This window comes from Loa loa (genome assembly GCF_000183805.2).
Source record: "Loa loa unplaced genomic scaffold supercont3.2, whole genome shotgun sequence".
Taxonomy (NCBI): Eukaryota; Metazoa; Nematoda; class Chromadorea; order Rhabditida; family Onchocercidae; genus Loa; species Loa loa.
The window spans coordinates 469,729-486,975 of record NW_018108182.1 but is presented as its reverse complement, the minus strand read 5'-3'; the positions used below and the strand labels follow the sequence as shown (position 1 = coordinate 486,975).

Here is a 17,247-nt window from a genome sequence, read left to right as displayed (position 1 = left end):
GAAAGAAACAAAAAGGAGAAGCGAGATAAGTTTACTGGTAAAGACTACAAACGACTGCTTGAAAAAGCTGAGAAAAGAGAAGAAAGGTTGGAACAAATACGATCGAGGAATCCTGAAAAGGCTTTGAGAATTGAAAAAATATCCAGTGGAAGAAAGCATTAAGTCGTGTTGAAGGGCAGAAAGTTAAGGTGAGGTCTCGGTACCTTCATTGAAAATTTTGTTGTAGGACTGATCCGAACACATATATGCGTTTTTGCAGGATGATCCAGAGCTTTTAAAAAAAGTTTAAAAAGAAAGAAAAGATGAAAGAATGGCGAAAAAAGAAATGGGCGAATCGTGTTGAGCATACACTGCAAATGCAAACTCGAAGACAAGAAAAACGGTCAGCAAATATCCAAGCTCGTAAAGATATTGTCAAAAAAAAGAAGATACAAAAAGCTCGAAAGAGGGGAAGAATATTGTGATAGTTATTTGGTTCATTTCTGTCTGTAAGATCTGTGTCATTCATAACTTCAATTTTATCTGGGCAATCCAGTTTCTTTGTTCACTCATTTTCTTCAGAAGTATTTGCAAGTTTGTTGCTTTTATCTGGTACTGCCACAGTTGCTAGCGGCATGCGGATATAGATTTATCTGTGAGTAATTATAAAGTTTTTCTTTTTATATCATTGGATTAGTTAAATTTTCCACGATTTCCATCTTTTTTTTGCGAAAGGGATTCGCTGCAACCGTGATTTCCTAATTAAATGAAGGCTGTAGTGGCACTGTAAAAATAGTCTATAAAGACTATTGTAGTCTCATTTAAAAAATTGATTTTTCAGAAAGATTTCTTGTTAACCACATAGTAACAGAATTTGTGCTGTAAAACTGTTGAACTGTGGTGGATTGTTACTTTGGAAATTTAATTTTCTTACACTACATTTTTTACTTTTTGTTTTTTCACTATTGGCTTTATAATGAAAATAAATGCAGTCGTATTTCTTGTTCCATTGCATTGTATTTTATTACTGATTTTGAAGGAGGCGCTTCTTGTTGTCGTGGTACAGGTCGGGTTATAAATATTAAAAATGGAGTTAAGTGAAGGTAGTCAAGTTAAAATTTATAAAAAAGAACGAGGGATGTTTAACGCAAGTTATTTCTTCCACATAGCATCATTCTTGGCATTATGTCTTTCCTCTTAGTTGAGGAGGGAATTTTGGCAAAACTTCTAATTAGATTTTCTTTCCTTTTTTCAATTGGCAGGACATTGTTAAAACATTATTGTGAGGTGGAGTATCAAGAGTAACGATGGAGTCAATATTTGCACATCTATTACTAATACTAACGATATGCAAAGTGACATGCTATGATACATTAATACCGGACTTCAACAAGTTTAAAGATGACATGCTGCGGGCAAAAAAGGAGAATTCGCGACGTTTTAAGCGAGCAAGTTGCAAATGACAATTAAGTTTGAGAGTGAAATTAATCACCTAGAAATAATGATATAAGCAGTAACCATACTACATTACATTTGATAACTCAATTGCATGATATTGGCAATCATGCAAATTTGGCAAATGATCTGTTAGTAGTTTAAAAACAGGAAATCAAAAATTTGAGTATCAGTCAAGTAATGGCAAAAATAATCTGTGACTCAATTTCTGAAGTTGAAATGCAATTTTTATTGAAGTGACCTTTTTTTGGTTGAATTAAAAAAGCAAATTTTGCAAATTTTTTTCCAATTTACTTTTTTTAAAAAAGATAATGCTGTTTAAGTAAGCAAGTTTCGGATCGATATATTTCTACTTAAGTATTTCTGCTTATCCATTCTATTGTTTTCAACCAATATCGACCAATTACAAATCACTTCTCGAGAGTTCAATAATAATTGAAATTGGACTGTAGCCGTCAAGTTTCCAGAGTTTTAGCTGATCAATATAGCAGATCATTATAAATACCAGATAAATGTTAGAATGCATTTAATTAACAAATCATACCTTTTCCAGACTCCAAATGATTACCGTGGATACAGTGAATCACATTTTTACGGAATACAATCAAAATTAAACAATCAATTTGCGGAATTTATAATGCAAGCAGCAACATTTGCAGCAAATGTTCAACGTAATCGGGCTTTTTACTATGATGTAGCAAAAATTTGTAAACTTTTACGTCAACATATCATGTAAGTCATTCGATTAATCAATCCCAAAATCATTTAAAATATTTCATTTGAAATAAAGTCATAATCACAGTTTCAACTTTTTTCTCCCAATAATCTAGAAATTCAACGAATTCACTACATTTCTAAGATATTACAACTACTATTAGATTAATTTTAATTGCTAGAAGAGATTACTGTATGAAAACTTTCCTTCTCATCTTCTTATGTTGCAGTGCGTTCCATTTTTTAATCTATACGATAGCAGTTGTAATACCATGTATTTTGGGTCTTATCATGGCAGCTTTTGTTTGGCGTTCACTTGTACGACAAATTGATAGCATCATTACGGTATGCATAATTTGTTAGAATTTAATTAAATTCACTTTTAAAGTGTGTTTTGTTTGAATATTTGAAAGAGTTTCGAATTGCATTGGTGACTTTTTAAATTGAGCAAAAATTCTCCAAATGATTTTCACCACAATAATGTAAGGTTTTCGGAAAATTTTATAAATTCACGAATCAAACATTTCAGTTATCTTTCAGGCACCTTCAGATGGCGTGGATTTACCACCTTTAGCAAATAAACCACCCGGATTCTATGTGCCTTTACATCGGCGTCCAATAATTTATTTGCAGCTTGCGAAAGAGAAATGCTTTGGAAAGGAAGGATTATACGTAAAAAATTTTGCGGAATTCTTATTAAAATTTAGAAACTTTAAGTTTTAGGAAGTTGGTAGGTGAATTGTGACAATCAGTAAGAAATAAATGAATGAATGACAAAAGAGAGGCTAGCTAACTTTTTTGCTACTTTTTTTTGGCTTGAAAACTACAAAATTGTAATTAAAAACATTAAGAATCAAAAATGAAAAATTCAAAAAGTGTAAATTTGGTTAGCAGAAGCAATGTTTCTTTCAAGCATAATTTTATTCCTGGCTAATTAAGCATACTTTCGCACTGATTTAATTTGCAGCATGAAAACATTCTGCAACGACGAAAAAAGATAACTCATTAAGAGTCAAAATAGTGGAAAAGAATGATCAAATAGATTGTACCATTAAAATGTAATTAAAAAAAAAAAGACTAACTCTATTTTGATTAGCAATAAACTGTTGAAATCACCAAAACGATTTCAAAAGCTAAAGATCATACAGAGATCTGTCAACATCGGATATTTTCTTTTTATGTCTCCTGGGTCATAAAGCAGAGAATACCCCTGAATCGCTTTGCATCATTGAAGGACATGTGAGATAGGAGAGAATATTTTTTGTTGACATACTTGAAGCATCCCACAATAAACCACGATGTATTTTCTGCTATTAATAGATTGCGCAGCGGTATCAGTAAATTATTTTATTCAATTATACAAATTTTTCCGTATTAAGCATAACAGTGAAGTCACAGCGAAATCTGCATAATGTAAGTTTTTGCTAAATGATAGCATGTTGTTTGTGTGATCAATGCTCCGAGCTTCCTCATCAAAGTACCGAGGATTTATCACATGGGTATATGTTTCTTCGTGATATTATTATCACTTTGACAAAAAATTAAATTGACCAAAAATCCGAAATGAGGAAAGATAAAACTGAAAATGACACTTCAGCAGAAATAAGTGCATTTAGCAATCATAAGAAGTAGCAGTTTAAAAGATTTCATGGAAATTAATTTTGTGCGATTATTTTCACATAAAATTTTCGATCACTTTCTCAATATGTTCAAAATTTCAAAAAAAAAATTGTCACAATCATTAATAAAGACATTATCAGTGATTATAATAGGTAAAAACCTTGCTGAATGCCCAATGTTTTTATATTCCAATATTAATTGAATGTAAGAAACTTGTAATAGAGTACAGTTAAAAAACTGTTTACAAAAATCAATCAAAAAGTGACTTTGTCGTTAATAATCCGTTTCAAAAAAAAAAGAAAAGAAAAGACTGGATAATCAAAAGAAAGAGAGTTCTATGCAGTTAATGATTAAAATAATATCCAGCTATGGAGCATTTTCAGGAATCGCGCAATTTAAATTCTTAAAAAACTTCTATGATATAAATTAGTTGTAAAAAAAAATTGCTAAATTAGATTCTTATTTTAACTTGACTTACAGGACTGATATTGCGAGCTATATTTTTCTTGCAGTTATTTTCTTTTATTAACCATGAATGTAAAAGAATTCAAATCATATTCCAAAACATACATCACAGCATAATAAAATGAGGAATGAAGCTCTCCACTTGAAAAATGCCAATTTTTATGAAAAACAATCAGTATGGATGATGCTGATTTATATAACAAAGTCTAATTCAAAATTTCAGGAAATTTAAGCAATAAATTAAATGGATGCTGATAGTTGATGACTTGATCCATCGATGTTTGTTGAGCAAAAGTAGTTTGAGTAAACTAACAAAGTTTCGTTGAAAAATAAACACATAGTCATTAATTAGTTTGGGAAATATATCACAAGTGAAGTGTGTCTAATTAAAAATCATATTCGGAGACAGCAATGAAAACAATGAAATCATTTAACAGTTCATCCGCTCTATAAGCCAACTTTGAGATACTTCGTACGACGAGTTTATATGTTCCTGCTCTAAGTGGACTTTCTGCATTTTGTAACGTTGCTTGACCATTTTTTGTCTGAAGTTTCAAAAGCGTCAAACAAAAAAAAAATTACACAAGTTGAATGTCAAAAAATTGTTTATTTGGAAATCTTTTGGAGGATTTATGGATCATAAAGAATTACGTTTAGTTAACGATCACCTAAAGGAACCGAAAATTGACAAGTTTCTGGTACAGCTGCCTCTGTATTTGCAAGCAGGTGTGTTCCATATTCGTCCTCTACTATATCAGTCGATAAATTTCTTTTAGCTAATAAACAGTAACACAGTAGTATCGTTTTGGCTTGCTTACAAACTATTGAGAATATGCAGCAATGTCATTGACAGAAAAATTCTGTGATGAATTTATCAACTTGGGAACCAACGAAATCAACTAATTAAAACTCTTATTCTATGATTATTTCATAGCTTCGTCTATTACTGAAAATAAATTTAGCTTACTTTAAAAATAAATGGGATCTGTTTAGCGAATCTTGACATTGATTTAATGATGAACCGTGTCCGATGAAGCATTCTTGACCGGTGATCGTAAGCTGTCAAACGCAGTAACGAAGTAATCGGTGGTGTGGTCTTCGGTATTGATATCATATATATTACTATGGGTGATTTCGAACAGTTGTGACAATTTGGTATGCATTTCCTGAAAGTGCATTCCGGTTACAAAATTTTTCTCGAAAAAACCCGGTTTCATTTGATAAAAAAGTATAGTGCAGTTTGAGATTCGTCGGAAAAAATAAAGAAGCAAGATATTGTGCACTACTTTTTCGAAATAATCAATTTTACAGTTTGTAAATCAGATACTAATTAAAATTTGCTTACTGTTTTTCCAGATGATAATCATTTGGACACGGTGTCGTAAGGCATTCGTAGCTTCCCAACTGATTAAAACATAATTCATCTTTGGAGCACGGATCGTACATGCATTCATTTATGTCTGCAAAACACGATGAATGTAATTTTGAAATTGGGGTTACATTTAATATGGAAAGCATGTAGAAAGTAATAAAGAAACTATTTAATGTAGAAAGCATACAGACACCACTTTTATTTAATTTAATTATTGTGCTAAGAATTCAGCACGTCTCAGAAATCAGAAATTTTAAAATTGTCAAAAGAAGAGTTGTAAGACTGGGAAGAAAATTAAGACTATTATTAAGCTTAATGAGAAGGACAAAACTAAACCCATCTTTTTGAACAAATCCAAAGTAAGTAATTTAAATTTCAAAGAATATTAGCCATAAGTGCAGCAATGATTGGTTAGGAAGCTTAAAGTTCTAATCTCCACTATTATTCTAGCTTGTTTTGAAATGAACAGCTGACACTGAAGTAGTAGGAGTAGTAGTAGTAATGATTATTACTGTACTATTAAAAAAAGAATTTAATTTTGTGAATGAATTTACCGGTACAGTTATTCTGCTCAACTGTGTAGCCTTCTGGACACAAACATTTATAACTGCCCTCAACATTTTCGCATTTATATTTGCATGGTAAATTGAAGATACATTCGTTAATATCTTAAAATTCCAAAATATGAAATACTGTCGAAGGAATTTAAGGCTTCTGAAGAATTCATCATAAAGAAAAGTTTGCTTGGCTAATTATTTGCAAAGGACTGAAATTGGTGACAATAGTGAAATATGAACTATTTTGAAAATGACCACAATACAATCAATCTCAGCGTCAAAAATATGAAGGTTTGATGACCAGAAATATAGTCACTCACTTCTGATTGCTCATCATATTTGATCATTAACTGCATATTTGATCAAATAAATGGTGATCGAACTTGTACTGTCACCAGTTGTATTATGTCCTACTGATATGCTTTTCATTAAATAAGATTAATACCTTGACATGTCCCACCGATACGATAATAACCTGGTGGACACGTGCTCCAGTTTTCATCAAATCTAATTGATTTTAACTTTGTCAAAGTTCCTCCCGATCCTGAAACACAAACATCAGATGGAAATAAAAGAAGGTAAGACAGTGCTAAGCGAATTAATTAACAGCATACCTTCGCAGTGGCTATTATTATCGGCTGGGAAGCCCGTTGGACAGATACAACTGTATGAGCCTAAGTGGTTCAAACATTTCAAACTACCGCACAACAGTTCTGCACATTCATCCACATCTAAAAACTTACTATATCATTACCATTGTTCAAAATATTGCTGAAGTTATTTTAAATAAAGTACCATTGTAGTAATAGATTTTTACTGATTTTACGTACTATTTACGAAGAGATTATATGGTAAATAAAGAAATTATATCACCTAGTAGCAGCTTAAAGATTTGATCCAAATATGGATTAAGTCGATTATGAAAAGCCTTGCGATTTCTATCATCTCTTGACTTAATATTACAATCTTTGAAAAACCAAAGAAGACGTATGACTTTTTTAAGGCTCAAAAAATGTCCCGCGAATTTTGATGTTCCTTAACATTTGAACACAAGAATGCTTCTTGGGGGAAATTTCATTATTGTAAGTTGGAAGTATGTTTCAAAGTCGAATTATTCATGACAGGTACCTTTACAATGACCGATGGAATCCCGAACATATCCTTTGGCACATAATGATGTCTCACATAAGAAGCTACCTGCAAATTTTCCATTTGTACACTTGAGAACAATTACTTACACCGCTTGTGTTATTCCTACTCATTCATCAATAGACAGAATTGAAATACATGACACACCTGGCATATTCTTGCATGGCACACCACCTGTACAATTATGTATACCAAGAGTGCATTCATCAATGTCTTCACAGTCACCTTTTGGACCTGCTTTGAAACCTGGTGGGCAAATGCGCTCGCATATATAATCTCCAACAGTATTAACGCAATGTGCTTGCTCGTGACATATTTCCCGAACAGATTCACATTCATCTATATCTGAATTGGTGGTGATTTATATCATGTCAAGATTTATAAATCAGCAACGATATCAACGATATTTTTGTTGGCATAAGTTACTTTATCACAAAAGACTATGCTTTACACTTTTCCCATATTTAAAATCAAATAATTCTCAAATCTTCAAGTAATCTTATGAAATTAAGAAATAAAAATGATGTTTTAAATTAGAAAACTAACCAGCACAGGAGCCATCCTTAATTTGATAACCAACTGGACAAGTGCCTCGAATTGATTCAGTTCTAACCATAGCACTTAATTTGGCGTCATCGTGTATCGCTTTCCAGAATACAAATTTAAAAGTTACAGATCGGCCTAGACCGATATCCATCCCTTTCGATGCATCATAAACAATGCTCTCATTCCAGCTTAGAAAATTATAATGAAACACAAGTTAAATTTATAAAAATAAGGAGAAATTAAGTTCATTCGGTTTCTCCCATACTTTCCTATTTTCCATACCACCTCCTGTACCTTTCTCTTCTTTCTACTCTATTTACATTTCAGGTTTCTAGAGTTCAATTCTGTGTATATAATTTTAGCTTTATAATGTCCTAAAACTACTTTTTCACTAATTGATAAAGAAGATAAGAAGATTAATAAGATGGTATCCATCACCTCTCTAAAACTCCAACTTAATCATATCTTAATATTTTTGGAAAACTAACTCACTAGAACGGTATATTTGCTTGATTCCCAATACGTAGAATTGCGAATCCATTGCCGCGTATCATGCCTGGCTCTTGTTCGACCATCTCCTCTTTCGCCTGATCCACCCAAGAGTAAGTCTGAATTCAAATAAAACAAATGAAGCCAAAAAATTATTTAGCACAAAATTATAAAGTACTAAAGGCTGATTTTTGTTGACCTGTTAAAGCATTGTTAATAACAGTGATAATCAGAATGCTTCCACTTCTTATAACTCTTTAGCAAGCAGATGATGATAACTTATTCATGGTCTAATTTGTCATATGAATTAAATTTTTATCTTTTTCGAGTGATTCTTGAGCCCTGTTAAGTGAATGGGATAAAAGACCCAATAAAAATTCAAACCTCACAGTCAAAATGTGGCACTCTTCCATTGAAAATTATTTCAAATTTCGCATATTCACCATCCAAGCCTAATCCTTTTTGATAAACGCGCATAGTTTCACCGCTTTCAAAGCGATAATCAATCACCCGATGAAATTCTACACTTGCAAGTGAATTCTCCTGATTCGGATTGAAAGCTAACTGTGGAGAAGCTACCACCATATAGCCAAGCACTGTTTCTGCTGTAACGCCTAAACTAACTTCGAAATTATAAATACTTTAATATTTCTGGTTGATACAAGATATCTATTCTACTCTATCTCATATCATGATAATCATTACTGAATCTTTTGTTTAATTCTTTGATCAGATGAATTCCTTTTACAATCTCTTTATTTCCATACCTTCTTTCTAGAAGATTTGTAATTACTCACAATCCCTTAATTAGTTGGACAGACTTAGAAAAACTGCGCAGAAGAAAGTTAATTTGAAAAATTTTCATATTTAACAACACTACAAGACTGTTACACAGCGTTATATTCACAACTTCGTTTATGAAATCATCAAACCTTGGTCGTTGAATATGCCGTTGACGTTCAGTGAAACTACATTAGCTTCCATTTCAGGTTTTACACTTACAAGTACTGTTTCACGCCTAAGCCTTCGTCCATCCACGACCCCTTTCACTTTGTTAATCACACCAGCTAGACCTGCTGAAGAAAGATTTTTGAATTTCAAAAAATACAATTTAAAGTGAGATCCTGATGGTGATAAGAGATTTCAAGAATTTCAAGTTTCATTCAACTGATTTGAAATGAATACTGTAGTTGATATATACTTCAAATAAGATATTTTATGGCATACAAGACAATCATGGTATATAAGACAAGTTTTTCTAAACAATGAAACTTCGGTTAAGTGACATACATAACTAAAACTAAATCGATAAACATACCCAAAAAATATATTACCCGAAGTAACTTACTTCTGACAATCACTTTTACATCATCATATGACTTCCCGTATCGGTTTGATGCTACGCATTTGAATATAGCACGATCAGAAGGTAATAATTTTGTGATATGGAGAGAATTATTGGCCTGAAATTTTTTATGTCATGTGAGCAGGAATTCGATGTAAAAGTGAAACATTCTGTAAAGTTCATTACATCATTGCTATGTATTTAATCACTTTCAGTCACATCAAAGGCGACATGCTAAAAGATAATTTAATTCGTTATGAAAAAAAATGTATCTTTTGATTTAATTTGAACGTTTTCAGGGAAATATTCAAAAAGATACAAGCACTCTTGTTCTGCTACTATTCACCAATTTCACATCATTTCTTGTCCATTGAACCATTGTCGTTAACGGATTGGACATCAATTTACAACTTAGAATCACTGATTCATTCAGGTTGACAAAGACTTGTTTTGGCGACACCTGAACACGTGGTGCAGCATCCTGTATTTCCAAGAAACTTATTTCAATTGCTTGTTTCCGATTTGTCGCATAGCACTGATATCCAAGTAAGTCTGTCTAAAAAGGATATTTAAGAGTATTTGTTAATTGTCTTTCCAAAGTCCATAATGACCAAGATATCTTCCATAACTCTGAAACTTGAAGTCCTAAGGCAAACTATCGAGTCCACATGGTCGTTCCAAAAAATTAATGTAGACGATTGTTGGCATTATTCTGTCCTCCGACAATTTATTTCACTGGTTTATAAAGTCAACTGAAAATTTAACAGACCTTGAGAAGCAAAATTAACACCTTCCATTAGAGTTAAATCTGAAGGGAGCTAAAAGCTTATATGGACCTTTGCTTATGCTCTTTCAAATTCCAGTCAGCAAGTCCTTTAAATACACCAGTAAATAAAATTTTAAATTAATTACCAAATTACTTTCGGTGACGTCATAAACAACAAGCGAACCGTTATGCAAAAAGTTTACTGTTTCAACAGAACTGCTCAATATTGTATTGGAAAATTTCCAAACTACACTTTTTTTGGAACTGCATTGTAGAACACACAATTTAATATTGCGACTGAGCGTTTTTGAGCCTTAAATTTCGATTTAAATTTAAATTGATTATTCAGTCTAATTAATCCCATAAAATGTGTCAAGTTTGGAACCAAGAGAAACGAATCATTTGAGGTAGACACAAATTCTAGGCATTAATTAACACATCACTCAAGCACCATTCAATTGTACTAAGAATCACAGCACAAATTAATCCAGTCGTGAACACAAATGTTTTGAGTAAATTCCCATGAATAGTTTATAGGCTGAGTGTCCAAGAATCTGCTTACCTTTTCTGCAATTTGATCTAGCAATAAAGTAGCAATACTGGTAACAAAACCAACAGCATTCTGTGCTAGGCAAGTATAATCACCCAAATCTTCATTACTTTCGACTTTCACTCGCAATATCGAATAACTGTCCGATGATTGCGAAATACCTGCTAACAAAGCTCCGTTACGAATCCATATAATATGTGGCTTAGGCTGACCAATAGCGCTGAAAATATTTGACCATCATAATTCCTCCACAGTTCCTATCATCATTTTATGAATTCCCCCTTCATTTCCTTTGATATCAGAGCAAGTTTTCGAGATATTTCCACAGTTAAAAGGATGGAAGCTTATGTTGAATCAATCAATAACTTTAAAAAAGCTATTTTACCCTGATTTTTTTTAATTCCAACAGTTCAGAAATAACCTGCAGTGAAGATGAGCGACAGCTCCTTGTCGAACTTTTTGTGTCCGTGGTGATCTTATGAATCTGGGCAAAGTTAGTGCAGCACGACGTGGTCCACGAGATTCAGGTAAACAACGTATCAGTATTCCATCAGTTCCATTTTGTGGAAGATCCTGAAAATTGCTAAAAGTTAAAAAGATGGTTTTCCTCAGAAACATTAGTACAATACAGATTGAGAATCAAATGAAAAACCTACTCAAATTTCTGGATTCGAGACTATGCAAGTCTAGAATTTAATAATCGTCAGATAGTTATTACCATTGTAGTGATATAATTTGCATAAATCAACACAGAGGATGGCGTACCTGTAGATCTTGCTTCCATGGTAATAAATTGTTATCACCTTCGGGGACATCACCGCGTGCGGGCACAAATGTCGTCTTGATTGGCTGTCCAAATTCATCGCATTCCACCCAAATTACTTTATAATCTTTCCTTGCATCTGAAAAATCGAAATGAAAATTTTACAGTTTTGTCCGTTAAAAGTTAAGAATCTGAAAGGATATTATACCGAATAATTTTTACATTTTACGGAGTCCACTTTATATTGCTATGAAACTGCGTTTCATTGTTTATTTGAATACTCTTTTACCAAAACTAAAATATGTCCAAAATTTACTAGGGAAATGAAATTTTAAATTGCAAATCAAAACAAACATAAGGTTGTTATCTGAATTTTGAAAGAATTTAAACGAACCATGAACAATAAGCCGTCTTGACCCGATTGCTTGACCAGCATTACTTTTTGCAACACAATGATAAAAACCATCATCTTCCGGTTTCAGATTTCTGATATGCAACGCTGTTCCATAGATTTGATACTCTGAAAAAACTCTCTGTAGACTTTTCAGACTTCACACGTTGGAGATGTTAAAAATTCAAGCAAGTTTAGAGATTTAAATACTTTTCAGATATGTTGGAAACCTTACTCTTTTCATTTCCGATAATGTCAATATTTGGCATTTTCACCCAGGATACAGCAGGTTCTGGCACTCCTGTTGTATTACATGTCAAGATTATCGTCTCACCAACGTTTGCCGTCATATTCAGTCGTTCTGGGTGGATTTCCGGTGGAACTGCAATGTCAGGTAAAATAGAGAGTACTTCATATTTATAGCAATTGTTGAAGAGTTGAAATAGTTCAAAAATGTCACAAACTTAAAACGACTAAATCGACATCCTTATAACTGGTACCAGCCCAGTTCTCTGCTTTGCATGTGTAAACTCCACCATCCTGACTTGAGACATTTGGAAAGAAGGCGGTCGATTTCAGCACATCCGTATAATCATCCAAAGCTGCTGCAATGCTAATTTCAACGAAAAATTTCCACACTGGATGATGATGAAATGATAACGGTAATCGATAATAATATGAGTGATAATATGCTTATAATTAGGTGTAATATCAACAAACTCTGAGATAATGCTTTATCATCCTTCAACCATGTGATATGTGGCTTTGGTATACCGACTGCTTCACACCATAATTCAGCTTGCTGACCGCTCTTTACAGTAATTCTCCGCGGCTTTTCAGTTATGCGTGGTGGAACTAAATTAAGCTTTGTTTTATATCATTTCCAAAGATCATTTACTATCTTCCAAATTGCTAATTAATTGTCAATTTCTGAACGATCAGAAGAATAGATTTCAATGCCATATTTATAAATACATTACTTTCATAGTTCATAAAGATGATCAGACAAATTTGGTAGTTAAAATCAGAGAAAAATTCCCAATGACTAACCGCCAACATAAAGTTGTTGTATCTGTGTAGCATTACCAGCCGGATTAATGGCAACGCAACTGTACATTCCTTCGTCATGCAGCTTAGAGTGATGTATTCTGAGCTGTGTTCGATCCGGACTTAATTCCAAGTTTGGCTTTAACACCAGCGGTTCATTGTCCTAAAATTTTAATATCTAAAAACAAAAAGACAGTTTGAAGAAAATGATTCAATCTGTTTCGTTTTTTGATTGAATTTAAGGTATCATATCGTATTAGCATTTTGTAGGAGTATCAGTAAAACTTGATATCTTATATTGCACTTCGTTCCTTAATAATTCATCCATTTAAATATTAAATGTTCTAAGAACTTTTCAAAATACCTGATGAAAATCCAAAAAAAAAGCAGCTATCAGGCCTGCAGCAATGATATTCACATTAATTACTTGAATATGAGTGTGATTTAAAATAACTTAAGCCATACCTTGTACCAGTAAATCTCAGAAATTTCTCCCTCGATTTCACAGATCAGCAATGATGGATCACCTTCTGTTGCATTGATTATCTTGATACCTTCTTCTCTCAGAACTGGTGGGCCTAAATTGTAATAGGTGATATTATTCATAAAAACAAATAATCAGTGAGTCAAACGAAAAAAGAACTGTTACAATTTCAACAACACTCAGAATAATTAGAACTTATCAAGAAGCAAAATTATAAACAAACTTGAAAGTTACTTACTTATCACTTTGATGACATATTCTTTGCTATCTGAACCAGCATTATTTTTTGCTATACATTTAAAAGTTAGCCTTGCTTGTTTCGGCGCTTTTGCAACAAACAAAGTACCATCTTCCGCTGAACACATATTGAGATTATTGTTTGATTCTGTCCACTGACATATTGCGAATTATTAATCACGCAAAAGGAAAAGGGAATGTCATGGAAGTGCTAAATACGTATGTTCATTCCCACTCGATCTAAGATACAGTTATAAGCTTGGAAGTATAGTTCAATATTTTAAGTCATTTTTACATTTAAGTTTAAATCAAGGTTAGTCCACTTGTTCATTATTATGAATAGTAAGAACAGATTTCCCTACACCTCAGAATCGTTAAAGATTTTAACATTGACACTTACCGATGGAATACTCTGCTTTGTCTTTGCCGATTATCTGCTCATTCAATGACCATGTAATATCTGGTGGTGGAAAACCGCGCACACCGCATTTCAGGCTGAATGGGCTGTCAACGGGGACCAAAGATTCGTTCGGGGATATTGTGATGATACGGGGAACGACTATAAACAATAATTTTTGAAAACGAAGAATGAAAATTAGCTCTTCAGAATTTGAAAATCAAATGTTAAAAATATGTTACCGAAGACTTCAAGTGTAAATGCCTGTTGAGCGGTCCCAGCCTCGTTCGTTGCCAAGCAAACGTACAAACCGGAATCCGAACTTCGAGCATCTGTTATTCGTAGCATCTAAACAAAAAAAATAAATTCGATCTGCAAAATTCCTATAAAAACTTGCAGAAAAGCAGTAATTTTTAAATATATCGAATTCTTGAACAAATTCTAACTCACACAAGACGTATTTGGAAAGACAAGGAAGTACATTTTGATTGTCTATTTTATAAAAGATGAAGTTGACCTTATCTTCAGTAATATATCTCATTCCAGTTTCAATCCGAATTCCATTTCGTTGCCATGTGACCACTGGTGGTGGTTCACCGTCCGCATAGCATGAAATTCGGGCTTCTTCGCCCTCAATAACTTGGTAATTACCACCGTTCAATATCTTTGGAGCTTCTGAAGAGTATAGAAGAAAAGTCTGGATGACAAAGAGTGACCTTTGGTCTTTGAGAATTGCAAAAAAAGAGAATGAATTGTATGAAATTCAAATAACATTAAAAAGACTTACGAACTATAGCAACTGTATATAATAGGACATCTTTGCCAGCAATATTTGATGCAACACATTTGTATGCGCCATTGTCATTCAGTGTAACATCTTTTACCTTTAAATGTTAGTAGAATAGTTGAAGACAAAGAAAATCTCTTCCTCTTTATTCTCTCTCTCTCTCAAAAAAAGAAAAACAGATGAGAAAATCTCTTTCTTCCTCAAAAAAAAAAAAGTTTTCAGTTGTGGTAGTCGCAGTGGAACAAACTGATTTACAATGAGTATCAAGGTAAAATGAATTTCTATGAAAATCTCTTTCTCTTGTCTATCAGGAGCTTAAAAAATACCTGAAGATAACGACCACCTTCACCGATGATCACATTCGATGTTGTTTCTTTTATCATCGTATCATTCACATACCTAAAATAATACAGTATTTCACAGTTAGCAACATTATGAGCGGATAATTTAAGTAAGATTCTAAAAGGAAGCCTTTTGAATATTTAAAAAAAAATGGTAGTTACAGTAGTTATGAAATGTGAGGATAAGAAAAACTGACCAAAATATTTGCGGTAATGGTTTACCAGATGCATCACAAATTAATGTCAAAGTTTGAGAAGTCGGTAATCGTGGACTCATTTCAATGTTGTCACGATTAATTCTTGGTGGCACTGCAAATGACACTTATAATTATTGGAAATTTTAATTTGTTAAGAAAACAAGTAGAAATTTCATCACATCAGTACCTAGAACATCGATGTGTACAGTAGCGGAGGATGTACCAACTTCATTCACTGCAGTGCATGTATATTCACCCACATGTGATTGTTTCAAACGAGGAATATCCAGTCTTGTTCCTTTGATTGAAATTCTTGCACCTAAAATAGAAATACTTTTTGATTGAGATTGAGTCTAGATTGAATTGAGTCTAGACCTAGAAAGAAAAACGGAAATTTCCATATTAACTAATACCTATTTCAAAATTCGATCAAGACATACTCTTATGTCTCATTTTCCTTATATCTATAATCTCTGGTTTATTGATTCATATTTCTAATAATAATAATTATTATTACTTATTCTCTATTTCTTCAATTTGAAATACATTCCATATTTTTCGCTGGATATTCTGGGAAATTTAATCCAAATTTTTGTGAACTAATTAATTCTTTTTCAACATTCAACGAAATTAGAAGTAAAAATACTTGATCTGACCTTCTGCAGAAGTGATCAATGGTTGACCATCCTTGCTCCATGATAACGATGGTTCTGGATTACCAGTAGCTTGACATTGTATCGTGATGACACTATCTACTGGTCGAACATTATCCTCCGGATGTATGAACACAGTTGGAAGTGCTGAAAATTAAGATAGAGAGGATGAAGTTAACAAACATTTGAATCAATAGCAGTATCTGATTAATCCTATAACTGTATAGATAGTATTGCATCAATGGCGGTATCTGACTAATGGCTGCATAAATAGTATTGAATCAATGGCGGTGTTTGCTACATAGATGACTAATTTCGTGACCGTTTGGATAGTATTTTTTCTCAAAAAAAAAGAAAAAGTATTATAAGAATGCAAAATTTCACTCCAAACATCCAATGTTAATTCGTAGTCTGTTTTACCAGCCGCATTTGACGCTTCACACGTCCAAACACCGGCATGCTCACGTTTGGCTTCCAGAATTTCCAATCCTATAATCAGAAATAAATCAAGAGATGTTTAAATTTAATAACATCTTCGAAATTACTTTTAAAATATATCTAAATTCACATTGTAATCTCTTTATAATAATTTGAATAGATTTCAGAACTTTCGAAACTCCGGTAGCATTCATATATTTGGTATTAATTAAATTGCAAACCCTGTCCATTATCAATCATTCGTATACCACTATTTTCGTTAATTGGTACAAGATAACCATCTTTGATCCATCGAATTGTTGGCAATGGATATCCGGAAACCATACACCATAGGGTAATCGGACGTCCGGCAACAACATGGGGTTGCTGCTCATTTCGACTATAGTCTAGCTGAGGTGCTGCTGCAATGAAGAACATTTTTCCTATTAATAATGCCGGTAATTAAATTGAAACATTCAAAAGTTTAATAAATGAGTGGAAGTTATAGCAAAGTTTCATTAATAAG

General features: G+C 32.8%; 4 protein-coding genes across 4 annotated transcripts; 2 read left to right on the top strand and 2 right to left on the bottom strand.

Annotated features, from left to right (window-relative positions):
• Positions 1 to 302: 302 nt before the first annotated feature.
• Positions 303 to 464, top strand: LOAG_02067 (hypothetical protein; the record flags this gene model as incomplete). Its single annotated transcript, XM_003137605.1, has 1 exon — positions 303 to 464. The coding sequence occupies one exon, from the start codon at positions 303 to 305 to the stop codon at positions 462 to 464; it is 162 nt and encodes a 53-aa protein (XP_003137653.1).
• A 1,490-nt stretch (positions 465 to 1,954) lies between these two features.
• LOAG_02066 (hypothetical protein) lies at positions 1,955 to 2,871 on the top strand (the record flags this gene model as incomplete). The annotated part of the gene is made up of 3 exons (XM_003137604.2): positions 1,955 to 2,166; positions 2,379 to 2,493; positions 2,689 to 2,871. 3 exons carry the CDS (start codon positions 1,955 to 1,957, stop codon positions 2,869 to 2,871), a joined length of 510 nt encoding a protein of 169 aa, XP_003137652.2.
• A 1,748-nt stretch (positions 2,872 to 4,619) lies between these two features.
• Positions 4,620 to 8,008, bottom strand: LOAG_02065 (hypothetical protein; the record flags this gene model as incomplete). Its single annotated transcript, XM_003137603.1, has 9 exons — positions 4,620 to 4,778; positions 5,201 to 5,399; positions 5,579 to 5,693; positions 6,160 to 6,273; positions 6,608 to 6,706; positions 6,777 to 6,893; positions 7,291 to 7,359; positions 7,459 to 7,656; positions 7,858 to 8,008. The coding sequence occupies 9 exons, from the start codon at positions 8,006 to 8,008 to the stop codon at positions 4,620 to 4,622; spliced, it is 1,221 nt and encodes a 406-aa protein (XP_003137651.1).
• A 340-nt stretch (positions 8,009 to 8,348) lies between these two features.
• LOAG_02064 (hypothetical protein) lies at positions 8,349 to 17,159 on the bottom strand (the record flags this gene model as incomplete). The annotated part of the gene is made up of 25 exons (XM_003137602.1): positions 8,349 to 8,465; positions 8,731 to 8,960; positions 9,279 to 9,422; positions 9,695 to 9,809; positions 10,011 to 10,247; positions 11,020 to 11,227; positions 11,429 to 11,580; positions 11,773 to 11,909; positions 12,165 to 12,290; positions 12,397 to 12,543; positions 12,626 to 12,766; positions 12,882 to 13,016; positions 13,212 to 13,371; positions 13,674 to 13,786; positions 13,931 to 14,047; positions 14,330 to 14,488; positions 14,569 to 14,674; positions 14,844 to 15,001; positions 15,114 to 15,210; positions 15,440 to 15,512; positions 15,652 to 15,763; positions 15,839 to 15,970; positions 16,308 to 16,451; positions 16,689 to 16,793; positions 16,964 to 17,159. The coding sequence occupies 25 exons, from the start codon at positions 17,157 to 17,159 to the stop codon at positions 8,349 to 8,351; spliced, it is 3,561 nt and encodes a 1,186-aa protein (XP_003137650.1).
• Between the last annotated feature and the right edge of the window lie 88 nt (positions 17,160 to 17,247).